General features: G+C 38.9%; 3 protein-coding genes across 5 annotated transcripts; all 3 read left to right on the top strand.

The window, feature by feature from the left end:
- Positions 1-1190: 1190 nt before the first annotated feature.
- slc9a1b (solute carrier family 9 member A1b) lies at positions 1191-14096 on the top strand. Its single transcript, XM_029442916.1, has 12 exons — positions 1191-1869; positions 7303-7763; positions 8022-8272; positions 8743-8960; positions 9190-9386; positions 9982-10071; positions 10200-10270; positions 11319-11492; positions 11707-11815; positions 11902-12000; positions 12601-12673; positions 13373-14096. The coding sequence occupies exons 1-12, from the start codon at positions 1575-1577 to the stop codon at positions 13594-13596; spliced, it is 2262 nt and encodes a 753-aa protein (XP_029298776.1). The 5' UTR covers positions 1191-1574; the 3' UTR covers positions 13597-14096.
- A 145-nt stretch (positions 14097-14241) lies between these two features.
- Positions 14242-17558, top strand: fabp10b (fatty acid binding protein 10b, liver basic). 2 transcript variants are annotated; one of them, XR_003833002.1, is made up of 5 exons: positions 14242-15889; positions 15999-16171; positions 16688-16826; positions 16876-17017; positions 17075-17354. XR_003833002.1 is itself a non-coding variant. In XM_029442918.1 (4 exons), the coding sequence occupies exons 1-4, from the start codon at positions 15742-15744 to the stop codon at positions 17449-17451; spliced, it is 462 nt and encodes a 153-aa protein (XP_029298778.1). In that variant the 5' UTR covers positions 14242-15741; the 3' UTR covers positions 17452-17558. The 2 variants fall into 2 exon arrangements, 1 of the variants encoding a protein (XP_029298778.1); XM_029442918.1 differs by lacking the exons at positions 16876-17017; positions 17075-17354 and adding an exon at positions 17401-17558 and having other exon boundaries at positions 16688-16777.
- A 986-nt stretch (positions 17559-18544) lies between these two features.
- On the top strand, positions 18545-24320 carry srsf10b (serine and arginine rich splicing factor 10b). Of its 2 annotated transcripts, XR_003833029.1 has the most exons (7): positions 18545-18735; positions 20527-20631; positions 21611-21714; positions 21997-22168; positions 22262-22315; positions 22546-22795; positions 23060-23195. XR_003833029.1 is itself a non-coding variant. In XM_029443360.1 (6 exons), the coding sequence occupies exons 1-6, from the start codon at positions 18671-18673 to the stop codon at positions 23286-23288; spliced, it is 729 nt and encodes a 242-aa protein (XP_029299220.1). In that variant the 5' UTR covers positions 18547-18670; the 3' UTR covers positions 23289-24320. The 2 variants fall into 2 exon arrangements, 1 of the variants encoding a protein (XP_029299220.1); XM_029443360.1 differs by lacking the exon at positions 22546-22795 and having other exon boundaries at positions 18547-18735; positions 23060-24320.
- The last annotated feature ends 2683 nt before the right edge of the window (positions 24321-27003 follow it).

Below are 27003 nucleotides of genomic sequence, written 5' to 3'. Positions count from 1 at the left end.
ACTTTTAAGGTTGACTCTCAGCACACTGTTTTCAGAGGAAAGGCCTTTAAAAATCCCCTAATAGCCCAGAATAAAAAAGCCGACAGACACAGTTAGAGACCAACTGTGGAGCATAGTGGAGCATTTATCAGCAAAGGGACAGATAATTCCCTCAGGAGTTGGTAGAGGTCAAAAACAGAGCTAAATTAAAGTGAAAATGTGATATATATTCATCAGGTGGACACAAACACAACTTTAAAAATGACGATATGTCAGTGTTTTGTTCACAACATGTATATGCTGCCCTCAAGTGGCCCAATGCATTAATGCAGGTTTAATAAACTACCTGTGTCATTCTTCAAGGAAAGATTCTCTAAAAAAAGTACATACAACTTTTTTTAATGACTTTATCATACTTCCCTGTTTTGTTTTGTTTTTCATAGCGTCCACAAAATCTAAAGAAACATGAAAAATAAATAAAATATAGAATTACACATATTTAAAATATGTAGGCAGCAGCTAGAGGAGGAGCTGACACTGTGGGAACCAGTCACTGTTGTTGGTTTAACTAATTCCTCTCAACCGGGGGCCGACAGAGACGACGAGATGTGAGCTGTGAAACGTTTGTTTTTTCTGAGCTCATATAAAACTGATGAGTTTAGTTTATTTAAGAAGTTGAGAAAATAACTAGAAACATTTTTTAAAGGAATTCAAAACTCATAAAACTTCATAAACTAGAGACACATACTTCCAGAGAGAGTCTCATGATTCTGGATAAACACAATCCAGACATTGAAACATTAAGAAAGGTTTGAGAGTCTTGATGATCCAAGACTGAAGAGCAGATTGACACAGAACATGTTTTATCAAACTATATTTTCCCTCTGAGAAACCTTCACTACTGCAAAATACTAAAACTATTTTTTTTACTGTAAATGTAAATAAGCTACAATACATTGGAAAAGAAATTTGAAAATGTTACATCAGTATTACCAGCTAAATGTAAAACAGTAAAAGCTGTTGTTAAGAAGAAACATGGCTATTGTGGGTTATATATCACTGCATCATTATTATTGAAAGAAACATATTAAGCTGTAAAATTAAGAGTAAAAGTTTCAAAATGTCAATTTAAATCAGTTGAAATACTCAAGTACAAGTACCTCAATATTGTATTTAAGCACAGTACTTGTTGTGTTCCTCCACTCCAACAGATGTCGCCTTCTCTCCGGCTGAGCCTGAAGAGAAAGAGTTCAGTGTGTGTCACAGTGTTTGACACATTTCTGTCTGATGAAGTTCTCATCAGACAGGCAGCAGCTCTCCATGCTTTAAATCATCTCAGCAGGGGAGTAAGAAGCGGGGAATTTAAAAACAACCTCCCACTGACTGCAGCTTGTTTGTTTGCAACATAAAGCCCCGTATGTTCTTCTACAACTATGCGTAATTTTAAGATTCCTTAGGAGTTCGTGCCTAAAAGTGCGCACTTCTACGTTGCGCACCTCACGCCTTGCGCTCCCCCTAATATCATCGTCTTCATCTTCATCGGATCTAGAGCAGCAGCAGCAGCAGCAGCAGTTCAGCCGTCGAACCATCTGAAAATGGCTGAGCTCCGTCCGGCCCGGTTCCGGAGGAGCTGCAGTCTGACTCTGACCGGGTTCATGTGCGTTTTGTTGCTGGTTTTGGTCTCGGTCGTCTCCGCTAGTCGTGAAGTTGTGTCGGGAAACAACGAGACGTGGAGAGATCCAGACAGAGAGACACAAGAGGACCCCCATCACCAAACTAACTCCACTGCTCACAAAAAGGCTTTCCCCGTCCTCTCCTTCAACTACGACTACGTCAGGAAGCCCTTTGAGATCTCTCTGTGGATCCTCCTGGCCCTGCTCATGAAACTTGGTGAGCGACACAAATTACAAAAGGATTTCCATTTCCATCATGAGTGAGGGGCTTGTTTATTATGGAGTGAAGGGTGTTTGTCCTCAACTGTATTGTTTTGGGCTTTACTAGTTTTAAAGTTTGTAAATGGATTCAAATTAATTTGTGTAACAAAATGTCAGAGTCAGACAGAAATACACAAGAACAAGCAGTGATTAAAGTACATCATGACTGAGGATGTTAAACTGAATATATGATGAACATGATGTTCAGACCTTGTTAAAGACAGATTTCTGTTAAATTGGTAGAATGTTGTATGGAGTTTGGTGTGAGTATCCTTTTCCTGTTGACATCATATTAGCTGCCTAACAACTCAGTGATTATCAATCCCACATATTGATGACTGTGTTGGTGAAAGCTGTACCAAACTCTATTTAAAATTCTGACATTTAATTTTGACCTCCCTTCCCCTAAAATATTTATAACAATGTTGAGAGTAGGCTGTGCATCCAGTCCAATAAACAACTTTTATGTTAATAAATTCTCCATGAATTGGGCTTTTTTCCGTTCAAGCAAGCAATTTTATTTATATATTAGTCACGGGTAGTTATTTTTTATTTCCATTTAATGGCAAACATTTGACTGCCTGGATTATAAAACACTGCTATTTATCAAACATCAAAAATATATAACATGCATCTTGCGGTAACACTTCATATGGTGACACATGCTCTTCTACAGACTTTCAATTAGCATATGTATATGAAGAATATCAAATAAATTGTACACCGAAAAGAACTGCTGCGATTTATCCTGTTTCACACGCTTTCTTCATGTAATTTCAATGTTTCATATGTAAACAGCCGATATTTATAATCCATATAAACAAAATTGAAAAAAGAAATGGCTAAGTCTTTCGGCCAAGAGCCAATAATTACAATAATAAAAGCTACAACAATTGGATGCAATTAAAACCCAAAATTGAAAAAGGAATGTATTTCGTCTGCTTTTGCATATATAACGCACTCCGTCAGAGTTCTTCAGGAGCAGGGACCATGAAGACCAGAGGCCTGAGCCAGATGACCCGACTGGTTGATCAGCAGGTCAGAGAGATATTACGGGCCAACGCCGTGTAGAGCTTGATACAAACAAGACATTTAAAGACATCATCTTGGACTTTGAGACAGTTTCACCATTTTCTTACATTTTATACCAAACAACCAATCGATTATTCTCGAAAATAATCGGTAGATTAATTAATAAGAAAATAATTATTAGATGCAGTCCTAGTGATTGTAATTGTTATATTAATGGATCACTGCTGAAGAACTGTGTCTGTATTCTTCAGGCTGCAGCAGAGCGCTGATAATGCTGCTTCAGTTACGTACTGTGCCATGAAAACTTATTTTAGGACGAGCCTGATGGTGTGAGCGTCTGTCTGTCTGTCTGTCTGTCTGTCTGTCTGTCTGTCTGTCTGTCTGTCTGTCTGTCTGTTTCTGCCTCTGTCTGTCGGTTTCTCTCTCTGTTTCTCTCTCTGTCTCTCTGTCTGTCTGTCTGTCTGTCTGTCTGTCTGTCTGTCTCTCGGTTTCTCTGTCTGTTTGTCTGTCTGTCTGTCTCTGTCTCCCTCTGTCTGTCTGTCTCTCTGTCTGTCTGTCTGTCTGTCTCTCTGTCTGTGTCTCTGTCTGTCTGTCTGTCTCTCTGTCTGTCTGTCTCTAGCTGTCTGTCTCTCTGTCTGTCTCTCTCTGTCTGTCTGTCTCTCTGTCTGTCTGTCTGTCTCTGTCTGTCTGTCTCTCTGTCTGTCTGTCTCTGTCTGTCTGTCGGTTTCTCTGTCTGTTTGTGTACTTGCCTGTCTGTCTGTCTCGGCCTGTCTGTTTGTGTGCCTGTCTGTCTGTCTGTCTCTGCCTGTCTGTTTGTGTGCCTGTCTGTCTGTCTGTCTCGGCCTGTCTGTCTGTCTGTCTCTGTCTGTCTGTCGGTTTCTCTGTCTGTTTGTGTGCTTGCCTGTCTGTCTGTCTCGGCCTGTCTGTTTGTGTGCCTGTCTGTCTGTCTCAGCCTGTCTGTTTGTGTGCCTGTCTGTCTGTCTCTGCCTGTCTGTTTGTGTGCCTGTCTGTCTGTCTCGGCCTGTCTGTTTGTGTGCTTGCCTGTCTGTCTGTCTCGGCCTGTCTGTTTGTGTGCCTGTCTGTCTGTCTCGGCCTGTCTGTTTGTGTGCCTGTCTGTCTGTCTCTGCCTGTCTGTTTGTGTGCCTGTCTGTCTGTCTCGGCCTGTCTGTTTGTGTGCCTGTCTGTCTGTCTCTGCCTGTCTGTTTGTGTGCCTGTCTGTCTGTCTCGGCCTGTCTGTTTGTGTGCCTGTCTGTCTGTCTCTGCCTGTCTGTTTGTGTGCCTGTCTGTCTGTCTCGGCCTGTCTGTTTGTGTGCTTGCCTGTCTGTCTGTCTCGGCCTGTCTGTTTCTGTGCTTGCCTGTCTGTCTGTCTGTCTCGGCCTGTCTGTTTGTGTGCCTGTCTGTCTGTCTCGGCCTGTCTGTTTGTGTGCCTGTCTGTCTGTCTCTGCCTGTCTGTTTGTGTGCCTGTCTGTCTGTCTCGGCCTGTCTGTTTGTGTGCCTGTCTGTCTGTCTCGGCCTGTCTGTTTGTGTGCCTGTCTGTCTGTCTCTGCCTGTCTGTCTGTCTCTCTCTGTCTGTCTGTCTGTCTCTCTCTCTGTCTGTGTCTCTCTCTGTCTGTCTGTCTCTGTCTGTCTGTCTCTCTGTCTGTCTATCTCTGTCTGTCTGTCTGTCTGTCTCTCTCTCTGTCTGTGTCTCTCTCTGTCTGTCTGTCTGTCTCTGTCTGTCTGTCTCTCTGTCTGTCTGTCTCTGTCTGTCTGTCTGTCGGTTTCTCTGTCTGTTTGTGTGCTTGCCTGTCTGTCTGTCTCGGCCTGTCTGTTTGTGTGCCTGTCTGTCTGTCTCTGCCTGTCTGTTTGTGTGCCTGTCTGTCTGTCTCTGCCTGTCTGTTTGTGTGCCTGTCTGTCTGTCTCGGCCTGTCTGTTTGTGTGCCTGTCTGTCTGTCTCGGCCTGTCTGTTTGTGTGCCTGTCTGTCTGTCTCTGCCTGTCTGTTTGTGTGCCTGTCTGTAACCGAAGTAAATGTTGGATTAGAGTTTAAATTCAGCCCTGGCAGAGGTATGCAAGCAGTTGTTGGGACTAATTAGAGGATTTAAATCTGTGTGGATTTATAATAGGTCTTCTCTTGCCTCTGACCTTTGGCTTTGCCACAACTACACTCTGCATATGTTCAGAGGATAAACTTAACTCCAGGATACAAATAACTTGTATAAGAAGTCATTTATCTCTCAGGCAGCTGACTTACTCAATTCTTCTTATTTGGATCTTTGTTTTACTAAATTTAATTATCACATATACTATTATTATGCATAGTATTTTATTACTTGGAGTATTTATACTGTCAGTTTAATTATATTTTACGATGTTCTATTTGTACAGTGATCCCACCCACCCAAGACACTTTTGACAAGCTGCCAACCAGACTTTAAGAAAATTACAAAAATATCCCATTTTATTCAATTATTTAATTGTTCAAGTATATTTTTGTGTGAATTGTATCTCTAAATGATGTTATATTATCTAATTTTTTTATTCTATACTAAATGGAGCACATACTGACGGTTTATATACAGATGTATGTCGACTTATTAGTTAGAGGAAATCACAGAAATGCTAAAGACATTTTAAAATAGTATCTCCATTACAGTTTGTCCTCCAGAGAGCTTCAGGAAATTAATTTTTCTAATTGAATATGTCCTTCTTGGTACATAGTTTGTCTACATTCAACAAAAGAAAAAACATATATAAAGTATCTTTATTAAATGTTTGTTTGATTTTGTGGCTTTTTTATTGTTATCCAATTTGAAAAACTCTATATATATATATATATATATATATACACCTATAAACAGTCAAATGTATAAATAAATAAAGACATTTAGTAAAAATAAAAGTACCTGTTTGTTGATTGTAGAATATAAACTTTGCATATAAAATATACAAATAAAATGCATATAAAATATACTAAATTATTAAAGCTGTAGAATAAATGTAGTGGAGAAGTATAAAGTAGCATAAAATGGAAATACTCAAGTACCTCAGAAGTGTACTTAAGTGAAGTACTTGAGTAAATGTACTTTGTTACATTCCACCACTGGTTCCAGTTGGATATGTGTAGTTTTATTACAAATAATGATGCGTTTTGACTATTTATTATTATTATTATTATTATTATTATTATTATTATTATATCATCCACCATGTTGAATGTGAAAGCACCGGACAGTGATGCTTGTGATTGGCTGAAAGAATCTCTCCTGTGGTTTGTGGTTGTCTTGAGTAAGCAGCATGCAGCTCTGTGGCATCTAATCTGTTTGGTCCAGCTGTTGCCGACTAGGGCAAGTCCAACTTCCTGTCCTAATGCACTCGATAACAAAGATGCCAGTGTGCAGAGGCAGAGTGAAGAGAGGAGGGGGCGAGCACGGCCGCGTACAGGACCTCTGACTGCAGAAAACATTGCAGAAAAATGTTCCTTACAGTGGCCTGGACCCCGAGTCACATGACGGGGAGGCTGAATGTCAAGGCCTCATTCAGCTGAGAGACAAAGGGGCCAGAAATGAAACTAAAGGAGCAGTGACAATGTCCTGTTCAGCACCAATCTACTGTATTCTTTATTTAACCCTTAGAGGAGCAGGCCAACAAGCTAAAATTATATTAGCTATTTCCATGTTCTCTAATGTGAGGAAGTGCTGCTGTTCTAAATATCATTGTAAATTAAATATATTAGGGTTTAGGACTGGTGCTCAAACAAAACGGGCAATATGAAGACCTGACTTTAGGCTCTGGGGACTATTTTCTGACATTTTATAGACTACAGAATAAATCAGTCAAAGTGAAAGCGATCGTAGCCCATGATTTCAGTAACATCCACTAAAGGCTAATAATAGTGAGGAGATCCCAGTTAAATGCAAATTAGATACATAAAATGGAAGCCACACAGATGTTTCTGTTTGTTGGCCTGCAGCGGCTGCATCACGCTCTATATTTCATGAGGACGCTGCAGTGAAGTATAACTGACTGAGTGGATCATTTTTTATTGTCTCACTAACTGCTGCTCTAATGCACACAGACATGTCTCACTAAACGGAGACACACAGTGATGTGGTTAATGTCTTGTTTTATGTCCTACAGTGTCATTTGGCAGCAAATCTTACATCTTGTTGTATTTTTATGTACTTATATCAATACTTGACTTATAAAACATGTTCTTGTGCATTTGTTTTAGTCTTTATTAATGATTAATGTTGCAGTTATTGTTAGAATATGTCTAAAAATGCAATCTTCACAATTTGTGAGAGCTTAGGCTTAGTCACTTTTCTCTTTCTCTTAAGTTTACATGAGTAAAAAGTTCAAATCTTTCTCTCTCTGCAGGTTTTCATATCATTCCCAATGTATCAAACATCGTCCCAGAGAGCTGTCTGCTGATCGGCGTTGGTCTGCTGGTGGGCGGCGTCATCAAAGCCATCGGGGAGGAAGCCCCCGTCCTCGACACAAAGCTCTTCTTCCTTTACCTGCTGCCTCCCATCATCCTCGATGCTGGCTACTTCCTGCCCATCCGGGACTTCATGGAGAACATGGGCACCATCCTAGTATTCGCCGTTGTTGGGACTCTGTGGAACGTCTTCTTCATCGGCGGGATGATCTACGGTGTGTGTCAGATTGAAGGCGCCGAGCTGGGCAGCGTGGACCTGCTGTCCTGCCTGCTGTTCGGCTCCATCATCTCGGCCGTGGACCCTGTGGCCGTCCTGGCCGTGTTCGAGGAGATCCACATCAACGAGCTGCTGCACATCCTTGTGTTCGGAGAGTCGCTGCTCAACGACGCCGTTACTGTGGTGAGTGAAGGGAAGGCTGAACGGGCTGGTGCTTGTACTTTACTTGAGTAAAGGAAGGAAATAAGTGAAAAGGAGGGTATGAAAAAAGACAGAAATTAAGGAAGGATGGAAGAGAGGAAAGAAGTGAGGAAGGAGGAAGGAAGTGAAGAAGGAAAGAGGGAAGGAGGGAAATAAAGAAGAGGACCTGACCTCTTTCACTAAGATGACAAGTACAGGGTTGAGTGAAGAGACATAGTGAATGTGTTTTTCCCTCTGCAGGTTCTGTATCACCTGTTCGAGGAGTTTTCTCACGCAGGAACTGTGACTGTGGTCGACGCCTTGCTCGGGGTCGTCTGTTTCTTTGTGGTTTCACTGGGAGGCGTCATGGTGGGAGTCATCTACGGCATCCTGGGTGCCTTTACCTCCCGCTTCACCTCGCACACCCGAGTCATCGAGCCCCTGTTTGTTTTCCTCTACAGCTACATGGCTTACCTCTCTGCCGAGGTCTTCCACCTGTCGGGCATCATGTCGTAAGTCCAAGTCCCTATTCAGGTGACACGGGATTGTTATTCTTCTGCAGTACATACACCTGTCACCTTAAACCCTCTCAACATCCAGCTCACATGACCTTCTTGAATTTCGTGGTTGAGAAAAGTAAAAGAATCATAAATAATACATTGTTGAACAAATCTACACTGGACAAGAGTTTGTTTTTAAACCAGTTGATCCTTGTTGTTTTCTTAAAGGAGAAGTTTGACATTTTATGAGATACACTTGTTCACAGAGTGAGATGACAAAATCGATCCCAGGCTTATATCAGAGATAAATTTAAAGCTGCATCCAGTCATTACTTCTGTATTGCAGCCACACTTAATGATTTGATTGTAAACTGTTGTACTTTTCCGTAGAAATATTGTTTCATACAGCTTTAAATCTTTCACAAACTAACTTCCAAACCTCACTGTGAGCGGTCTCCTTCTTCCCTTCCTGTCACAATCAGGTTGATCGCATGTGGCGTGATGATGCGGCCGTACGTGGAGGCCAACATCTCCCATAAGTCATACACCACCATCAAATATTTCCTGAAGATGTGGAGCAGTGTGAGCGAGACGCTCATCTTCATTTTCCTCGGTGTTTCCACGGTGGCCGGTCCTCACGCCTGGAACTGGACCTTCGTCATTTTCACTGTCGTCCTCTGTTTGGTGTCGAGAGTGCTGGGTCAGTACAACAAACATGGTCAGGAAGTGACTTTTGTCTGGGTTAACTAGCATCGCAGGGTTTAAAAAAATAAAATAAATTGTATTTCTCTGATTTTGTCCTGTTAGATTTAAAGGAAGCTTTTTAAGGAATAACCTTAAAAATGAAAAGTATTACCGTAATAATATTTCCTTTTTCCCGTTCCTCTTCTTTATAAACTGTATCCTGTTGTGTTCCGTGTGTTTTTCAGGAGTCATTGGCCTCACGTACATCATCAATAAATTCCGTATTGTGAAGTTGACCAAAAAGGATCAGTTCATCGTGGCCTACGGTGGCCTGCGAGGTGCCATCGCCTTCTCACTGGGGTTCCTGCTGACCAACAGCGAGATGAAGAACATGTTCCTCACCGCCATCATCACAGTCATCTTCTTCACTGTCTTTGTGCAAGTGAGAGGCGTCGAACATTTGCATTTCTGTTTCATTCCGTTTTCTTTAATAAAGTTACATAAGATAAGATAAGATGAGCCTCTAATGTGGGAAATTCAGGAGTTGCAGCAGCACAAAGACATAAATAAATGCAGATAGAGAAGTACAATAAGAATAAATAAAATAAGAGATGTATAGAACTAGTTTAAGAGTAGAAACTAGAACAATTAAAGACAAAGTTACAAGGTTATTTTTGAATTACTCACTCTGTTAAGCGTCTTTGAGTTATTAGAAAAGCGCTATACAAGTATAATGTCGTATTATTATTGTCATTATTATTAAGTGACACGGTTATTTAAAACAGCGTTTTGGAAAGCATCCTTACTTGAGTTTTACAGCATTGACTTTGTCGCTACAGCTTCTCTTCCGCCGTGTGTAAGTGCAGTGGGATTCTCTTAGACACGTGGTCGAGTCCTCATGAATTCTCCTACACATCTGGCCCTGATCACATGACCCTTTCTATCAAGGAATTTCTCAGACTATTGACTGCAGCCAAAGTTATTGGTTAATGTGTTGTCAATATCCACATGACCTCACATTCTGTTTGTGTCTCCAGGGAATGACAATCAGGCCTCTGGTGGAGCTTCTGGCTGTGAAGAAGAAGAAGGAGAGCAAGAGATCCATTAATGAAGAGATTCACACACAGGTGACATCAATAATCATTTATTTCACAATTGTACTTAAGATGTAAAATAATATATAAGATCAAACTTCTGAATTTAAAATGTTTCTTTATACCAAAATAACAGAATATATAACTCGTTTTGTCGTCAGTTTCTAGATCATCTCCTCACAGGAATTGAAGACATCTGTGGTCATTATGGACATTATCACTGGAAAGACAAGTACGATCCTTCCTCTGTCTCCTCCCTGTTACTGTCCTTTGTGAGGAAAGTCAAAGAAACAGCAAGTTTTAAATTAGTTTAATTGATTAATAAATGTGTGGAGGTACCATCAGGATGCCTACTAATAGTAGATCATTTAAAATAGATACATTTATGATAGGAGAGAATTGGCTAAAACACTGAAAAGCCCTTATGAAGGACACGTTTTAGTGTGACTATGATCCTGCACAAATTTGCTGCTGCAAAAATGTAAAGCCTTTTTTATTATAAATTAAAATCCTGCTGTTTATCCCAGTTTATTGACGAAGATTAAAGCCTCTATTCCCTCATCTGATGTAATATTTATTTATTGTTTTTATTTTTATTATTTTTATGTTTTACAACTCAAGAGTTGCACAATTAAATGTAAGCAGGGTTATTCTAGTTAACTGAAACTAAACTAAAACTAGGTGTGGAAAAACATTTTTACTTCACTGAAATAAAAACTAGATTTGAAAAATAAAATAAAATAAAATAATTAAATTAAATTAAATAAAAATATACTGGAAATGTCTTTAGTTTCAGTCTTTGTCAATTTTGTCACCACAAAGGGGGCTTTGGTGCACATGTTTACTGAGACTGGGATGTCTACATGACTCAATACTCTTCACAAAGTGTGTTTGTATTGTAGCACCGATGCTGAACATGACAAATACCCCCAATATTATCAACTAAAAGTAAAAAATTTCAACAAGAAAAACTAAATGGAAACTAAACTTACATTTTAAACAAAATAAGTAAAAACTTTAAGAACTCCTTCACACTGCACACACATGGATCATATATTTAAATTAGAAAATAATCAAATAAAACGATATATATATATACAGTTACTCGTATACTATTTCTTATATAAATCAAGAGGGACCTGGGTTTAGTGGGAATGAGGGTAGAGGAAGAGATATGGTAACTTACAAAAGCAGCATAACATAAATTCCATGTCATTTATTTACGATGTGACTGAGGCGCAGTATAAATGTCGGTACATGAGTGCTTTCTCTGTACTCAGGCTGAACCGCTTCAATAAGACCTACGTGAAGAGGTGGCTGATCGCAGGCGAACGCTCCACCGAGCCTCAGCTCATCTCCTTCTACAACAAGATGGAGATGAAACAGGCCATGATGCTGGTGGAGAGCGGGAACACCGGCAAGCTGCCCGCCATTATGTCGTCCGTCTCCATGCAGTAAGTGTCGGTCTTAGTGAGAGTCATGAGGACCAATTATGTTTTTTCATATAAGCCTGAGGTCGAATCCTAGATAATAATAATTCAAGCGTCTTTGAGTTTCTAGAAAAGCGCTATACAAATCTAATGTATTATTATTATTATTATTATTATTATTATTAAGTGTCCTGGTCGTAACACAAAACTATATTGTGTGTGTTGTGTCTGTGTGTAGAAACATTCAGCCGTCGGCCAAACGACGGGCAATACCGAGCATCTCCAAAAGTCGGGAGCAAGAGATCAGAAAGATTCTGCGAGGCAACCTGCAGCAGACCAGACAGAGGGTAGGAAATGACTCTGTGGGTGTGAAGAGTTTGATGAGCCAATAAATGTGTTTCTGATGCTGTCGTTGACGTTTTACTCTCCTCAGCTTCGTTCCTACAGCAGACATGACCTGATGATCGACCCGTTTGAGGACAACGTGAGTGAAATTCGCCTCAGGAAGCAGCGGGTGGAGATGGAGAGGAGGGTGAGTTTAACAGCCACTGTGATTCTGTCTGTAAGTTTCGAGCATTTTGATCCATATTGACAACAAAGATGTGACTCGTCTCCTTTTTTTGAGAGGTCATTAAGATGAAATTACAGAGTTTAACTCGTTAAAGTCAATGTTCTTTATTTCCTTTAATGTTTTACACTTTAGGAGGAAGTGCATTTCTGTGTCAGCCTCATCTGCCGAACAGTGACCACGTATTCTGTTTTCCTTTTGATTGCCATGATTTGTGTGTCTTCCTTGTTGCGGTCACTGAGCCTGTACTTAGGATATGCCTCTGCTTTCTCTGTTTCTAATATTATCTATATAACCTTAATTACAAATGTAGTTCTTGTAACAAGTTAGTTATTTTAACCTTATTTTTGGTTGCTTGTAATGCTGTTGTAATCCCATGTACTGTGGTGGAATGGTTTTAATTAACTGAATGATTCAATTAGAATGAATGAAGTGAAACTGAATGGCAATTCAGTCTAATTCAACAAGTCGATGTGTATCTCATATTTCAAGATTGTGATTTTTCGTTGGTAGTAAATTATGAAATGAAGTTAATCCTGATAAAAGTTTGTGTCTCATCCACAGATGAGTCACTACCTCACAGTTCCTGCAAACCGCCAGGAAACGCCGCCAGTGAGAAAAGTCTGCTTTGAACCAGGTCAGTTTATATCATCATATGATAATAGGTATATGTGGAAAGCTGCTTTAACACTGCTTTAGAGCCATAGTGAAGCAATATTTTATGAGCCTTTCTTTCTTAAATTTGTCATGTTTCTGGGTAAAAACAGGATGTTGGCTGCAGTCATTCTAATAGTTTAGAACTGATATGCATGATGTAATAACAACTAAACCAAGATTCCACATTCATTAATTAAAACAAATTGTCTACCTGAGAGCGCTGACAACTTGTTTTTTCTACTTTTTAAAAGCATTTATATTATATTATTGGATTCTAGTTATTGATGCAATAATGAGTTCATCACTTCAATGTTGCAGCTGGTAAAGGAGGAGCTCATTTAAATAACGTTATATACTGCTGTGTACCTCTTAGCTATATTAATAATAAATTATTAGTTGACTCGTATTGTATTTTTATAAAGACAAATAACCGAATCCAAGAGAATATTTAATAGCGTTTTATTTTAAGAATAAATAATTACTTTTTTTTTTCACATTTATTTCCTTATTGTTTTACATTTTTTATGCCACTCCTCTGACTCCATAAAAAGGAACCCTGACTGAAGCCCAAACTTCTGTAAAGGAAATTTAAAAAAAGGCCCCTGTTTATGATTTTGTATCTGCTTGTAGACTATGTTTAATAACTAATATGTTGCTGCACTGTGCCTGTATTCAACAGAACACCAGGTTTACACTTATGATGACAGCGAGAGCCCCCGGGGCCAGAGGGCTCTGCCAGATCCCAGCCCTCCTGATGCCCTCAGCCTGCTGAATGAACCCTCCCAAAGGCCCAATCAGAGCAGAGAGCGGAGAGCCAAAGTGCCTGAGGAAGAACAAGACCAACTGATACTATCACGCTGCTTTAGTGACCCCGGGCCAAACAAGGAAGAGGATCTCTCATGATGAAGCACATATTTACAGTTCTCTTCATGATCTCCTCACCTCATCATTCCTTCACATCACCTGAATGAATGGGCTAAGCTTTACATTTATGAAGTATTATTCTTTTCCATGTTCTGTTTTTGCGATATGAGCTTTTTATCATATAAAATAATGCCAAGGCATGCACCACTGAATATTTGCTATTGCAGGATTAATTACAGCCTGAAAGGAGCAAAGTTTTGGCATTTTGTGTCTTAACAATCAGACTTGCATCAAATAGTAAAAAACAAAAAAAAAGACAGAGCACTTGTTTTAACAAGCTTGAAGCACCAGATGGGTGGAGTTTACCCCCTCAAAGCACAGTATAAAGAATCTATAAAGCCGAGCTCAAGCGATAAAGCGTCTCGGCTGATGTTATAGATTTTATTACTATTGCAGATATATCAGTGTTGGCATATGTATCGACCAATGAGTAGCAAGAAATTGCTGCACATAAAATACCAAATAAATGTTTGAGGTTTCATGGATTCATGATCCCCAGAGGATGAATCCTCATGACTTTGGCGATCCTCTTACTTTTACTCTCGTGCCACAATGAGGTTGAAATGTTTGGAGGGGTCTGGGTGAAATGTCTCAACAACTAAGCTACAACAAACTAATTAGCAAATGTTAACTAAACGGTGAACATGGTAAACATTATGAGTGCATGATAGCGTGTTAGCATTTAGCTCAAAGCACTGCTGTGCCTATATACAGCCTCACAGAGGCTAGAGACTCCAGGGCTGGGTTATGCTAGAAAAGAACTAGGCAAAATGTTTTTAGTTCTTCCACAATATAATTTAAATACGGGGATAACAGCGTACATCCAGACAGTCTCTCCTGGAGGACATTCATGGTGTTGCACTTGGTCGTTCACATTAAAAGTGACAGAAATAGTTGAGTTAATAATGAAAGAAGAGAGTTTAGAGAAGTTCACACCCCGGTTTATTTCTCACCTCAGTGTTCAATCTTTGATGTCGGAAAGTTACTGAAATTGACGTACACAGCACACACACTCACACACACACTCGCACTCACACACACACCCTCTAATATGACATGGAAAGGTATGGGGGGGAGGCAGTTTCCGAAGCTATTTGACCATCTGACAAGGTTCTGAGGAAGTCTACTGCTGCCCTAGTCTTTTTTTAACTGAAGTGTCCCATTCTGTATATATCTTAGTCAAAATTATTTAAAATAATATCAATTTGAGCAGATGATATCTTTATGCAAACAAAATCATATATCATTTTCAAGATTATTAAAACATGCAAAATATCAATAAGGGTAACTGCCTCAAACACCCTTATTGATCGGGCTATACTATAAGTACTAAAACAACTACAGGAGGGTATGTCTGATAAAAGAGTCCTGGTGAAATAGAAAGCGCAAATCTGGTGATCCAAGAATGTTAGAAGTCAAGAATTAACTGCAACAAATATTGTTTGTGAACAAGCTTGTATTTACCATCGCTGCATGTCTGATCAATGTTTTCTCAGGGACTGCAACATGGCACAGTATTAACAGATCGCCTCAGCGGGGGAAAAGAAATGCTACTGTCCGAAATGTGTTCCACTCGTTTCTATTCATAATGTGTGTGTCAGCTGCAGTGTTTTTGAGCTTCAGTAACATTCCAGCAGTCATGCAGTTTGTCAATGTTTTGTAACAAAGCTCTCGTATCTGTGTTCCTGGTAACTTGACGTTCATTGGGAGGTTAAAGAGCTGAAACCTTTCATATCTGCAATGCACAGCACGGGACTGCCTGAGCTTTTGCTGCCTGCACATGTTTGCCTTATAATGTATTGCTTTCTGTATGTTTTCCTCTTGAAGTATTTTTATATTTTGAAGGGAGGGGGGGAGGGGGGGTTCTCCTCAAGTGAGGAATATTTGTCAAAGGAAGGAAAGCTTTAATTCCTGTCTGAAATAAATATATGTCATTGCTTAAGTTCAGTGTTAAGATTGCAGTGATTTTGTTGGATTTTGGAAAAAGAAACATCCATGCAAGTATTTCCACAAGCACCCTCCTGCCATGTTTCATCTACATGTTACTTAATATCTGTTGTTCAGCCCACACTGGCTCTCACTGGGAATCCCAATGCAAATAACAGGGAGTTTTAAGTCCCCAACATGCCAACCCGCAGTGCGTGTGATGGGAGAATGACAACAAGAACAGCAAACATCCTTGGGCAAGCAACACGACCAGCAGACATGGACTTCTGCGGCACCTGGAAAGTTTATTCTGAGGAAAACCTTGAGGCGTTCTTAAAAGTAATGGGTAAGAATATTTTCATATTCAAAAGATTTATTTTCTTATGTATGCATACATTAATATTTCTAATTATCTATAATAATAATCTAACATCTTTTTAAAATATGTATTCAAGATGCACCTGAAATGATTATCAAAATGCGCAAGGATGTCAAACCGGTGTTCGTGATTGAGCAGAACGGCGAAGACTTCACCTGCACAATGAAGACTCCCATCTGCACCAAAGTCCACTCGTTCACCATCGGAAAGGAGTCCCAGATGACTGCTGTGGATGGCAAGAAGTTTAAGGTAATTTATGCCTCAAACTCTTCATGCATCTTGTAAGCACAGAAGGGAAGACATGATCATTGAATGTGAGCTGATGTCAGAATTTACCCTGCAAAGTGTCGGCATTCAGTAATCTATGTAGACACCTGTCATCAAGTGTCAGTGAGGCTACAGTCCTGTTTGTGTGATTACTCAGACACAATCACTTGTAAACGATGGACATCTTTGGCCGATAAAATAAGATAAAAGAAAAACAAAATATTCATATCTGAAATATGACAAAGCCTTTCATGCTCTTGAGTTCACTATCAATATAGTATGAGAGACTTGTGTCTTTTGTTTCTAAAACTTTGGGCAGTTTAACTTGCATTTTTACTTTGTGCATTAGTTTGTTATTGATTGCTAAACATGTTTTTGATTGATGCACAGCAGGCATGATTCTTTCTTTGGCTTATACATTAATTAAAAGAAAATAATTCCTTTGGGGGGTTTGAAAACTACTTTTAATCATGTGTAATGTTTTATGGTCTTGACCAGTGCATTGTCAGAGAGGAGAACGGGAAGATGATTGCTGTGACTGAAAGGTTCACATCTGTCCGAGAGATCCAAGGGGACGACATGGTGGAGGTCAGTGGCTTTCAATCTTTTAGAAAAAATATAAGGAAGGCAGTCTGTTACAGATGAACACAAAAATGGCATTTTCGGTGGTACATTGTAACATAAGAACACCTTTTGTATAAAAGAGTCCATTTTTAGTTGCAGACTTGAAGTCATTCGTTCAATTGTGTAAACCTGTTTCAGTCCCTGCAACCACTTATGGCTTGTGGTTTTGGATCTTTCCCGTTAAAAAAATTAAAAAAGGTTTTATAGTCACACATGTACAGCATCGCACACACTCAGTGAAATGCAGCCTCTGCATTAAACTCATCCTAGTATTGAAGCAGTGGGCAGCTATAATACATCGCCCTGGAAGCAGTTTTGGGGATCCGGTACCTTGCTTGAGGACTGCTATTATTTTCTTGGCAATAAATAAAAGCATCCTCAGTAGCCTGTACCTCTGATCTTTGCCATTTATCATTTGAAGTACAAATCCTCTCAAAAATGACATTGGATCTATAGGGACATCCGCTTCTATGATTTTGTCAATTTCTTCTTAACACGTTTCCATAACCCTTAAATTATTGGAGTGAGTTATTATTTATGTGAAATAGCCGTGTTTTCTTTCTGTCTCTGCTTCGTCATTTTTCCAGACTACCACTGCTGGCGATGTTACTTTCATCAGCAGGAGCAAGCGAGTCTGATCCACGCCTTACACCTTCTCAGCATCGAGCAAGGAGCCATGTGGAAATTACACAATGAAAAAATAAAACTTAATACATTTATGAATAAATTTGAACCATTAAATAAATGACGTGTTTGTTTTTTTTATCAGTTGTGGAATGAAATTAAATTCACCCAATTACTAAAGTACAGTTTTGTTATTTACTTGAGTATTTTTACTTTCTGCTACTTTATACTTCTTTATACTTATAAAGAAGTATAAATGTATACATATATAAGTATAATACTTCTGATATTTATACTTACTTTATGTCTGTAATGACATAAAGTAGACTGTAGAGACAAATATTGTTCTTTTTTTTACTCTAATAAATTTGTCTGACAGCTTTAGTTACAATTTTTCCTTTCGTCAAGTCCAGTGAAAACTATGTATCTCCACATATGGTGATTTAGAATTTTTTAGGATAAACGAAGGATAAAATGTTCCTTTGAAAAATAAAATCTTTTAGAAAGACTCTTGGATCAGCTGGAAAACGCATCTTCACAAAGCTAAAAATCTATATGTGTATATGATGCAATATGATGAGGGCAAACCTACTGGATCTAGTGCAATAATGACACCCATACGAGAGCAATAATTACATGTATTGCAATAAATACTCTTATTTTAGTGCAAAGGTACATTTATTGTAGTGCAATAATTAGATTTATATTTCACAATAATTATATGTATTGTAGTGTAATAAATGCTCTTATTTTAATTTTACAATTACATTGAATTTATTTATTGTAGAAGATGTGTTCGGCTGTGTTTGTTTGCTTAAGTAGTTTTTGTCTTTTCATTGCACTGATATCACTCCTAATTGTATTGTATTCTGTACAATGACAATAAAGGCGTTCTGTCTTTTCTATTTAGCTGATGGTACTTACATACATTAAATAAGGTTTTGAATGTAGGACTTTTACTTGTAGTGGAGTATTTTCACTTGTGGTTTAAGTACTTACTAAACAACTTCTTCCACCACCGTTTCGTATTCGGTAGACTGTTTCTGCCACAGCTGCAGGAGATGAGTTTGAACAACAGAGGGCGATTTGGGTATTTATTACCCACATTTTATTTGAGAGGAAGAAGAATCAAAAGGCGCATGCGCATGCGCAGGCGCAGCAGAAATTTCGCTGCAGCAGGTTTTCCTTTCCCAAAAAAAATAACAAAATTTCTTCTGCAGAGTGTGTAACTTTATGGCCAAATACATGAGGCCCCCAAACTCGTCTTTGTTCGTCAGAAACATCTCCGATGAGTCCAGGTGAGTCCACACTCGGAGAACCACAGACCATCCACTAACTAACGCTTCCTAACTCATATTAACGGCAGCTAGCTGACTTAGCTTAGCAGCTAACGTTAGCCTCCTCACGGGAGCCTCAAGTTACAATAAACGAGCGCGCGGAGCCGTTTTATGTGTGAAGTATTGATTTGCTGCAGCTCATATAGTTCAGACCAGCTGTAATGACAACTTGTCTTCGTTCTTTTTAATGTATTGGTCATGTGTCTTTGTTTGCATTGCGTTTCTGTTGCATGTTTATAAATAAGCTATCGTTAATGTAGCAACGCTAGCTAAGTTATAAACAATATTTCAGTAACGTTAAATGTTTTTGTGATATGCAGGTGAAAGACGTTAGACGTCCAGCTACCGTTAGGTTACAACCCGTTATTTCAGTTAACCGTTATTCATTTAAATTAGTAAACGTTACCTGTTTTAAAGTTAATGTCAATGGTTAAATATATAGGGGCAGGTTGGTAAATCACAAAAGCCAATGCAACATCCACCACAGCATTTATAGCCTAAGCTAATTTAAAGTTCTCGTCCCTTAAATGGGCCTTTTAAAATACATAAAACTTAACATCAAATACACAAGAGACAGTACAAAAAACACAAATTTAACAATAGATGCGTACATTAATACACAGAACTCAGGAAGAAAATACAGCAAAAACAATACAAGACAATAAAGCAGCGTAAAACAATAAGCATCAGATCAGTTAGGACTACATGACTGCTGATCACTCTTACACATCTGTTTGAGTTTTACATCCATAGCCTTGGTTAGTTTTAATTTAAATAACCTGCTAAATATGGACATAGTCAAAGAGTCATCACAAATCTTCTGCAACAACTTTAATCTAAGACTTTACAGAGTTAATGTATGTCAGTGATGGATAGAGTAATTTAACTACACTGTTATAGTAAAAGTAACATTAAAGAAAGGACATCATTAGTTGTGACTTTGAACATTTTTATTTCATTAATTGTAAAAAAGAGATCAGATTACAAAAAGAGGACGACAAAATTATGTATTTCCTTTTGGCTGACTGATTAAATGGTCCCCTTTTTCTCGTCAGTTTCTGCAGCAGACCTTTTACCTGCACATCATCAAAACACTGATAAAGGTTTCCCTAATCCCTACGCAGAACAGACACTAATGATAACAACAACTGTTGAGGCTTTCATTTTGCAATTTACAATAGACAAAATGTGATCAAAACATTTTTTATAATCTGATTTTATATTATCAATTACTGATGCAGTGTGTAAGAATGTTTGAAAAAGGATGTTGGTGCTAATCTCAATCTATGTTATTCCTCTTTATGGTGGTAACCTATAGACCCATGCACTCCAGACATAATTCGTTTTTATTTGCTGAAACGTTGTTCATATCTAGCGTGAATAGAGAAACAGTGCTGCATCCGCTTATGTTAAGTTATAGATTTGATAGAGGTTTACATTGAATTGCATGTTAAACAAAATAATGTACGCATCTTAAAGGGTCAGTTTACCCCAAAATACGACATAATTGTCGCAAAATACAACCTCTAGAATAAAAAGAATTCTTGAGTAACAGCTAAACTTAAACAAATAACACAATAACTGTGTGAACAGGTGGGTCGGAATGCCAGTTAAGAGGTCAAATAAGTCTTTTGGGGTAACCTGTCCCTTTTTAGCCCTCACAACTGCTGCTCTCAGCTGTTACTGGTTGATGATGTAGGTAGAGTTGCCCGTGATGGTCAGTTGAGTCATACTTGTATTTACGGTGTTCAGGCCTGAGGATTTGCGGCGTGAGTTTGGCCGCTATGGGCCAGTAGTAGATGTCTACATCCCACTTGACTTCCATACACGTCGGCCAAGAGGATTTGCATACATTCAATATCCTTTCCCAATGAGTGTTTACTGTGTTTGTGCTCCTGCTAACGAAACATTCTAATTTCTTTTCAGCTGAGAAGATATGCTTTTGTGACATGATTTTCTTGCACTTAATTTGATTGAATATCTAACACACATATTTCTCTGTTATTGCTTCAGAAAATGTAAAAGCATCCAGTTGTGGAACCGGCCACAAAGCGTAACAAAGACCCGTGTAGAGTAGCTGTAAAGACAAGTCACACAGACCTTCAGGATCAGAGGGAGGGAAAAGGTTGAAAAGAGAAAGTAAAGCATGAAGAGGAAAAGGGAACGGAGACAAGGCTTGGATATGGCGGCAAAGAATTGGGAAAAGAAAAGAGGTTTAAGAGGAAAAGGCAAGCAGGAATCCAGAGTCTCTGTGGGAGTCGATTAAAGAGTGTAAAGATCAAGATGAAGTTCAAAGTCAAGCATGGGCAAAGGTAACAAGTCTGAATTATTTTGTATCCTCACAAGACAAATCTACAAATTTGACATGACTACAAAATCAGCTTTCCCTGTGATATCAATGACATTTTTATTTTTATCAAGCAATTTAATCAACTATTTACTGTATTCGATTTGTTTATATATTTGTGGTCCTGATCCCTCAGACAAGTATTTGATGTGTTTGAAAAACTTGCTTCATCTTTTATCTCTACAAAAATCAACTGAGCTGTGAATTTGTTTGATGATTTGTCTCACTTGCTAAATCATAAATCATATCAAGTAATATTAGTTTGTGCTTATGTTAAACTGTTGTATCTGTTTGAAATTTGAAATGCATTGTTGTAATGAAGTTTGTGTGAAAAACAGGAAACATTAAGCTCGTACTCTTTATGGAATTTATGTTTTTATGTAAATTGCGGAAATATTTTAATATATCTTTTTTTTTTAAGAAAAACATTTTAACTTGTTTGGCCTTACCAAAAATGAGAGCAAACAAAAACCCTTAACCACCCAGCATATTTGAGGATGTGCGTGATGCAGAAGACGCTCTTCACAGCCTGGACAGGAAGTGGGTTTGTGGCCGGCAGATTGAAATCCAGTTTGCCCAGGGTGACAGAAAGAGTAAGTGTTTAACCTTTTAATTTATTTCTACCAGCAAGTGTTTTTGCAGACAGAAATTCAATTGTCAGTGTCACTTAAATTATACATTGGTAGCTAGAGATCCACTGTATGATCCGCTGTACTATTGGCAGCGCTGAAGTAGCTAAAATTATACCATAAATGCATCTTTACAAGCATTGTAATGTAAGATAATCAGCGGTTAACAAATAGATTTAGCTTTCTGCTTTTTCTTGTCAGGGCTCTAACCCTCTCTCATCACTGTTTTTATTTTGTTTACATCAGCACCAAACCAGATGAAGTCAAAGGAAGGGCACTCTCCAAGCAGATCCTCTCGATACGACGACCATGACCGAGATAGCCGGCGCAGGCGTTCGCGCAGCCGCAGCAACGACAGATACAGGTCACGCAGCCCCTCTTGTGACCGCCATCGCAGACGATCTGAGAGTCCTCGCGAGTGAGTTTTTCTTTGAGCAGACTAATTCCTCACAGTTGTTGTACTTGAATGTTTATTTGGAAGGAAAAATAACCCCTTCATGTCTGTCTTCAGGTCTCGTGGACAGGTGTATGGTAGAGGAAGAAGCAGGAGCCGTGAGAATGAAAGGTACAACTTCTCTCTGACTGCTTAGAGATCTGTTTGTATTTCTCTCTTGGTCATGGTACTGTTTGTTACTATGACACCTCACAATCATTATTAATAATGTTCTACCATCATCATACACAGATATTTATATTTAAACATGCACATTTAATAATTACTGTTAATCTCCATAATTAATCTATTTTCAATATTTGAAAGTCAAACTATCACATTTGCCACATTGTTGTACACAGGCCTGTGTCCATCAAAGCCTTTCTTTCCCAGCTGAAAAGACGAGGCACTCTTCTGAAAACACCCAGCGGGGACCCTTTGGTTGCTATGAAGTGGAATATTCACGGAAGTAAAAATAAATGAAAAAACTCAAAAATCTTGCTCTGGAGGAAGGGAAGGCTAAAGCAGGTAGGGAGAGAGGACGATGTGGGTTCACGAGTTTTCATGGAGGAAAGATCTTGGCGAGTACGATGGACTGAGCCAAGGGAAAAGGTTACAGCAATTGTTTTACTCAGCAACCTGAAAAATAAGCCAGACAATACACAGCGCTCCTATTGCAAAGAATAAAAAAAAAAAAAAAACTGCCTGCCTCAGGAAATAACGCTTAGTTGGACAGGACCCTAAGCTGAAGTATGTGTAATGCTATTTATAGAACGTGCCCTGCGTGTGACTCATCGGCTCCCTGCGGGCAACCAGGTGGTCGTGGGCAGAGTGTTGGCTCCCCCTGATCTAAATGGTCTCATTGTGTGTCTTCAGATACAGGCAGAGGCCTCGGAGAGAGTCCAGAGGGAGATCTCGATCACGCTCCAAATCCGCATCACCACGAGAAAACGCCAACCCAGCATCGACTTCCCATTACACCGAGGAGGAAGTGCGACGGACACACTCCCCGTCCCACTCCAGGTCCCGGTCTGCATCAAGGTCGCGCTCTCGTTCACGTTCTCGGTCCCGATCCTGGGCTGGACGTAAGTCAGGAGGACGCTAGAAAAGTACCCGCTCCTCCTTCTATCCGTCGCTATGTCAGATGCACCAGAGTTGGTTCATTTGTCAAGAAATGTTTGTTTTGACATGAATGTAACGTCCACTGGACCATTTGTAGAAAGCTTGTTTTTGCGGCTTCATTTTAAGAACAATGCTGGTCCGTTACTTGGTTTTATAAAATTGTATTGAGATTTCCCAATAGAAATATGAAACCGCAGTTTCCGTGTTCAGTGGTAGTCGGCCAGGAATAATTGTCTTTTTTATATACTGTCACTGATAATTTTGTTTTCTAAACCCTATGCACCCATTTTTGCAAAAAAAAAGAACATTCAGTATTTTAAAATGAATCCAGTCTGTTAATGAACCAAACCTGCGTTTCTGTGCGTTTTATCACATTCATAACAAATCATCTACTTTTTACTCTACTGCTGACCTTTCTGCACAGATAAAAATAATATTCAGAAACTTAAAATTTGCCTTACATAATCCATCACAGCAAACATCATTGAGATAATCATCAACCTGTATTGTCAAAGTAGCAGACTGAATTGAAAAGTGAAAAAAAACCAGACTTGACATTCAAGTTTTAAGTCTCTACAAGTCAGTGATTTTTGCACTAAGGAAATGAGTCTGAGGCTGCCTGGAAGGAAAAGTAACAATGTAAAGGACATGATCAGCAGTAGCGTTAAATATTTGAGTGCTGCGGCTACAATACACAGAAACGCTGCCATGGTTCTTAAGTGTTAAGATGTTGTTAACTAGTGACTTTAACCACAAAATGTTTAAAATGTACATTCATCTGTTTTTAATTGTGTGCTTTCTGTAAAACTTAGACCTTTTTTTCAAAAGGTATTTTATTTTTTAACATTTCTCCAAATTTCAGTTTTGAGAGGAGGAACAGTTTTTCGTTGGTGTTTACACGGCTGTGTTGGTGGATTTTCAGAATGAATCTTGTCACTGCATGTTTTATTCTCCTAATCTTCTATCTTTATTAGGAAGAAACTGTTATTTTGAGTAATAAATGGATAACATTCAGTATAAGGAAACAGTGTTTTACTTTAGTTTGTAAACTCTGCTTGTAGATAAAACTTGGTCCACTGAAGTTTATTAATATTGGCATTTACAGGCAACCAAGCCCTTTTTATTTAGTGACTTAAGGGACTAAATGGAGGAAACCGGGTTAAAGTATTTTTGGGGGCCTTTACAAAAGGCCAATGGGATTTTTCCTCTGCGTTATTAAAAAAAGAAAAATCTGTGGCAAGCAAAAGTTTATGATACTTTTGTTCAGCAAGATAATCTAAACATATTAACACTACTTGAATGATTTTTGAAGCGTAAAACAATCGGCAGAAGTAAAAAGCTAACGTTAGGCTGTAAACTAACTCCAGCACAGTCGCGTGACTTCATGACTCCAGCACAGTCGCGTGACTTCATGTCCCCATCACTGAGCTAAAGTGTGTGTGTGTGTGTGTGTGTGTGTGTGTGTGTTTGGCATGATGATGTTTAATGTTCAACTTGTTAGCAACCTTGTTGGACATAAACGCTTCAGAATTCTTGAGTGGGGTATCTAATAATGTATTTAATGTCGTAGGGCAAAACGTGAAGATCTGCTAAATGTATGTTAATCACACACCTCATTTTATGCATCTAACCAACAACCCATTCAAAAAACCCATTGACTTCAAGACAAGGGAACCGGAAATGCAAAAATGCCCATTTCTAGGTGTTAGGACTCATTCCTGCTTCACTCTTTTCATTCAAAGTGTTTCCCTTCCTCTCCAACAGCACAATGTCCAATAGGTGTTTTTGTATTCTAAGAATAAATGGAATTACAGTAAGCAGCTGCATGGAAAACAGACCAGTCCAGCCATGAACATTGATTTCCTTTTAATGGACCAGTAGCTGGGAGGAACAACTTAAATTAGATTCACAGGGAAGATCAACCATGTATGAAATCGGACGTGCCTCATTGATCTCTGTATTGAAATATAAAATTGATTAAACGAGTACAACGGCAGCTTGGAGGCTTGATGTGAGTTACTTTGTCAGGAAGAGCTGATCTAACGCACAGGGTTGGTTAATAATACAGGACAGACTGAAGCAAGATATGTACATTTTTTATATATATATATATATATATATATATATATATATATATATATATATAATCAAATTTATTTGTATAGCCCAATATCACAAATTGTACATTTGTCTCTGTGTACTTTACAGACTGTACAGGTTACGACACCCGCTGTCCTTAGACCCACGCATCCCACAAGGAAAAACTTCCTAAAAGAAACCTCAGGGAGAGCAACTGAGGAGGGATCCCTCTCCCAGGACGGACAGACGTGCAATAGATGTCGTGTGTACAGGATAAACAACATAGTACAAATACAACATTTGACAGAAATGATGTTGTGTTGAAAAAGAGAAAGTTTGGATGAATCCAGGAAAATGTCAAAAAGGCTTCCTGGTGTCCAGCAGGACCAGGGCAGCAGGCGCAGCCACGATTCATGATCCTGACGTAAACTTCATCAGTGGCAACCTGCCACATGAGACACAGACACTCCGGGGATGATGCCCCGGATGATGAGTTAGTAACATACATTTACATAAATGCATACAGATAGAGAGGAAGAGAAGGAGGAGAGCATGGAGGTGTCCCCCGGCAGTCTAAGCCTATAGCAGCATAACTAGGGGCTGATCCAGGGCAAACCTGAGCCAGCCCTAACTATAAGCTTTATCAAAAAGGAAAGTCTTTAGCCTGTTCTTAAATGTGGAGAGGGTGTCTGCCTCCCGAACACAAACTGGAAGCTGGTTCCACTGGAGAGGAGCTTGATAGCTGATATAATAAATAATAATATAATATATACAAAAAATGTCAATGTATATATATACATATAATATATAAATGTGTATGAATAATATAATATATATTTATAATATATACATATATGAATATATAAATAAATAAACATATAATATATAAATGGTTGGTGGTGGTCTAGTGGTACGGCTTCCAAACAGAAGCTGCCACCATTGAGCCCCTGAGCAAGGTACTTAACCCTGTAATATATAGATAGATAGATAGATAATATATATTATTTATATATTATATGACATTTTTATATATTATATTATTTATATATTACATTCAATTTTGTCCAAAGCAACTTACAACAAGTGCAAACAATCATAAGGACATATATAAATAATAAATAATATATTGTCACAACCCAGGCTCTAGGGCATGACAAACAAACGGTAAAGGACACGAAATGCCAAAATATGTTTCCTGGCTCAGGCAGGGAGAGAGAGCAGCATTGCGGATGCTGGGCCTTTTATGTCCCGAGGAGCGCTGCGCCCAGGTGCTCCCGATCTGACTGGATGCTGCCATCAGCTCCACTGACACCTTAAATAGATTCAACACAGTGACTGACACAAGACAAGTGAAGCAGGGGCCGTCACAATATATACAGTGCTGCTTGAAAGTTTGTGAACCCCTTGAGCAGTTTAGAGTTTTTGTTGTTTTACCATGATTTTCTTACGTTATCATCACCAGATTTCTATATATGAAATGTCAGGTTTATGTTTATCATTGCATGTACTTGTTTAGAGGGAATTGTGTGAGTAGCCAAAAAACTACATGAAATATGGAATTTGTGTGTGTGCAGAAGTAAGTGAAACCCCAGCTGCATTGGTAAAGTCAAGTAGGTAAC

Source organism: Cottoperca gobio, chromosome 11 (assembly GCF_900634415.1).
Source record: "Cottoperca gobio chromosome 11, fCotGob3.1, whole genome shotgun sequence".
NCBI lineage: Eukaryota > Metazoa > Chordata > Actinopteri > Perciformes > Bovichtidae > Cottoperca > Cottoperca gobio.
Note: the sequence above shows the minus strand (reverse complement) of the source record. Positions and strands in the feature narration are given on the sequence as shown.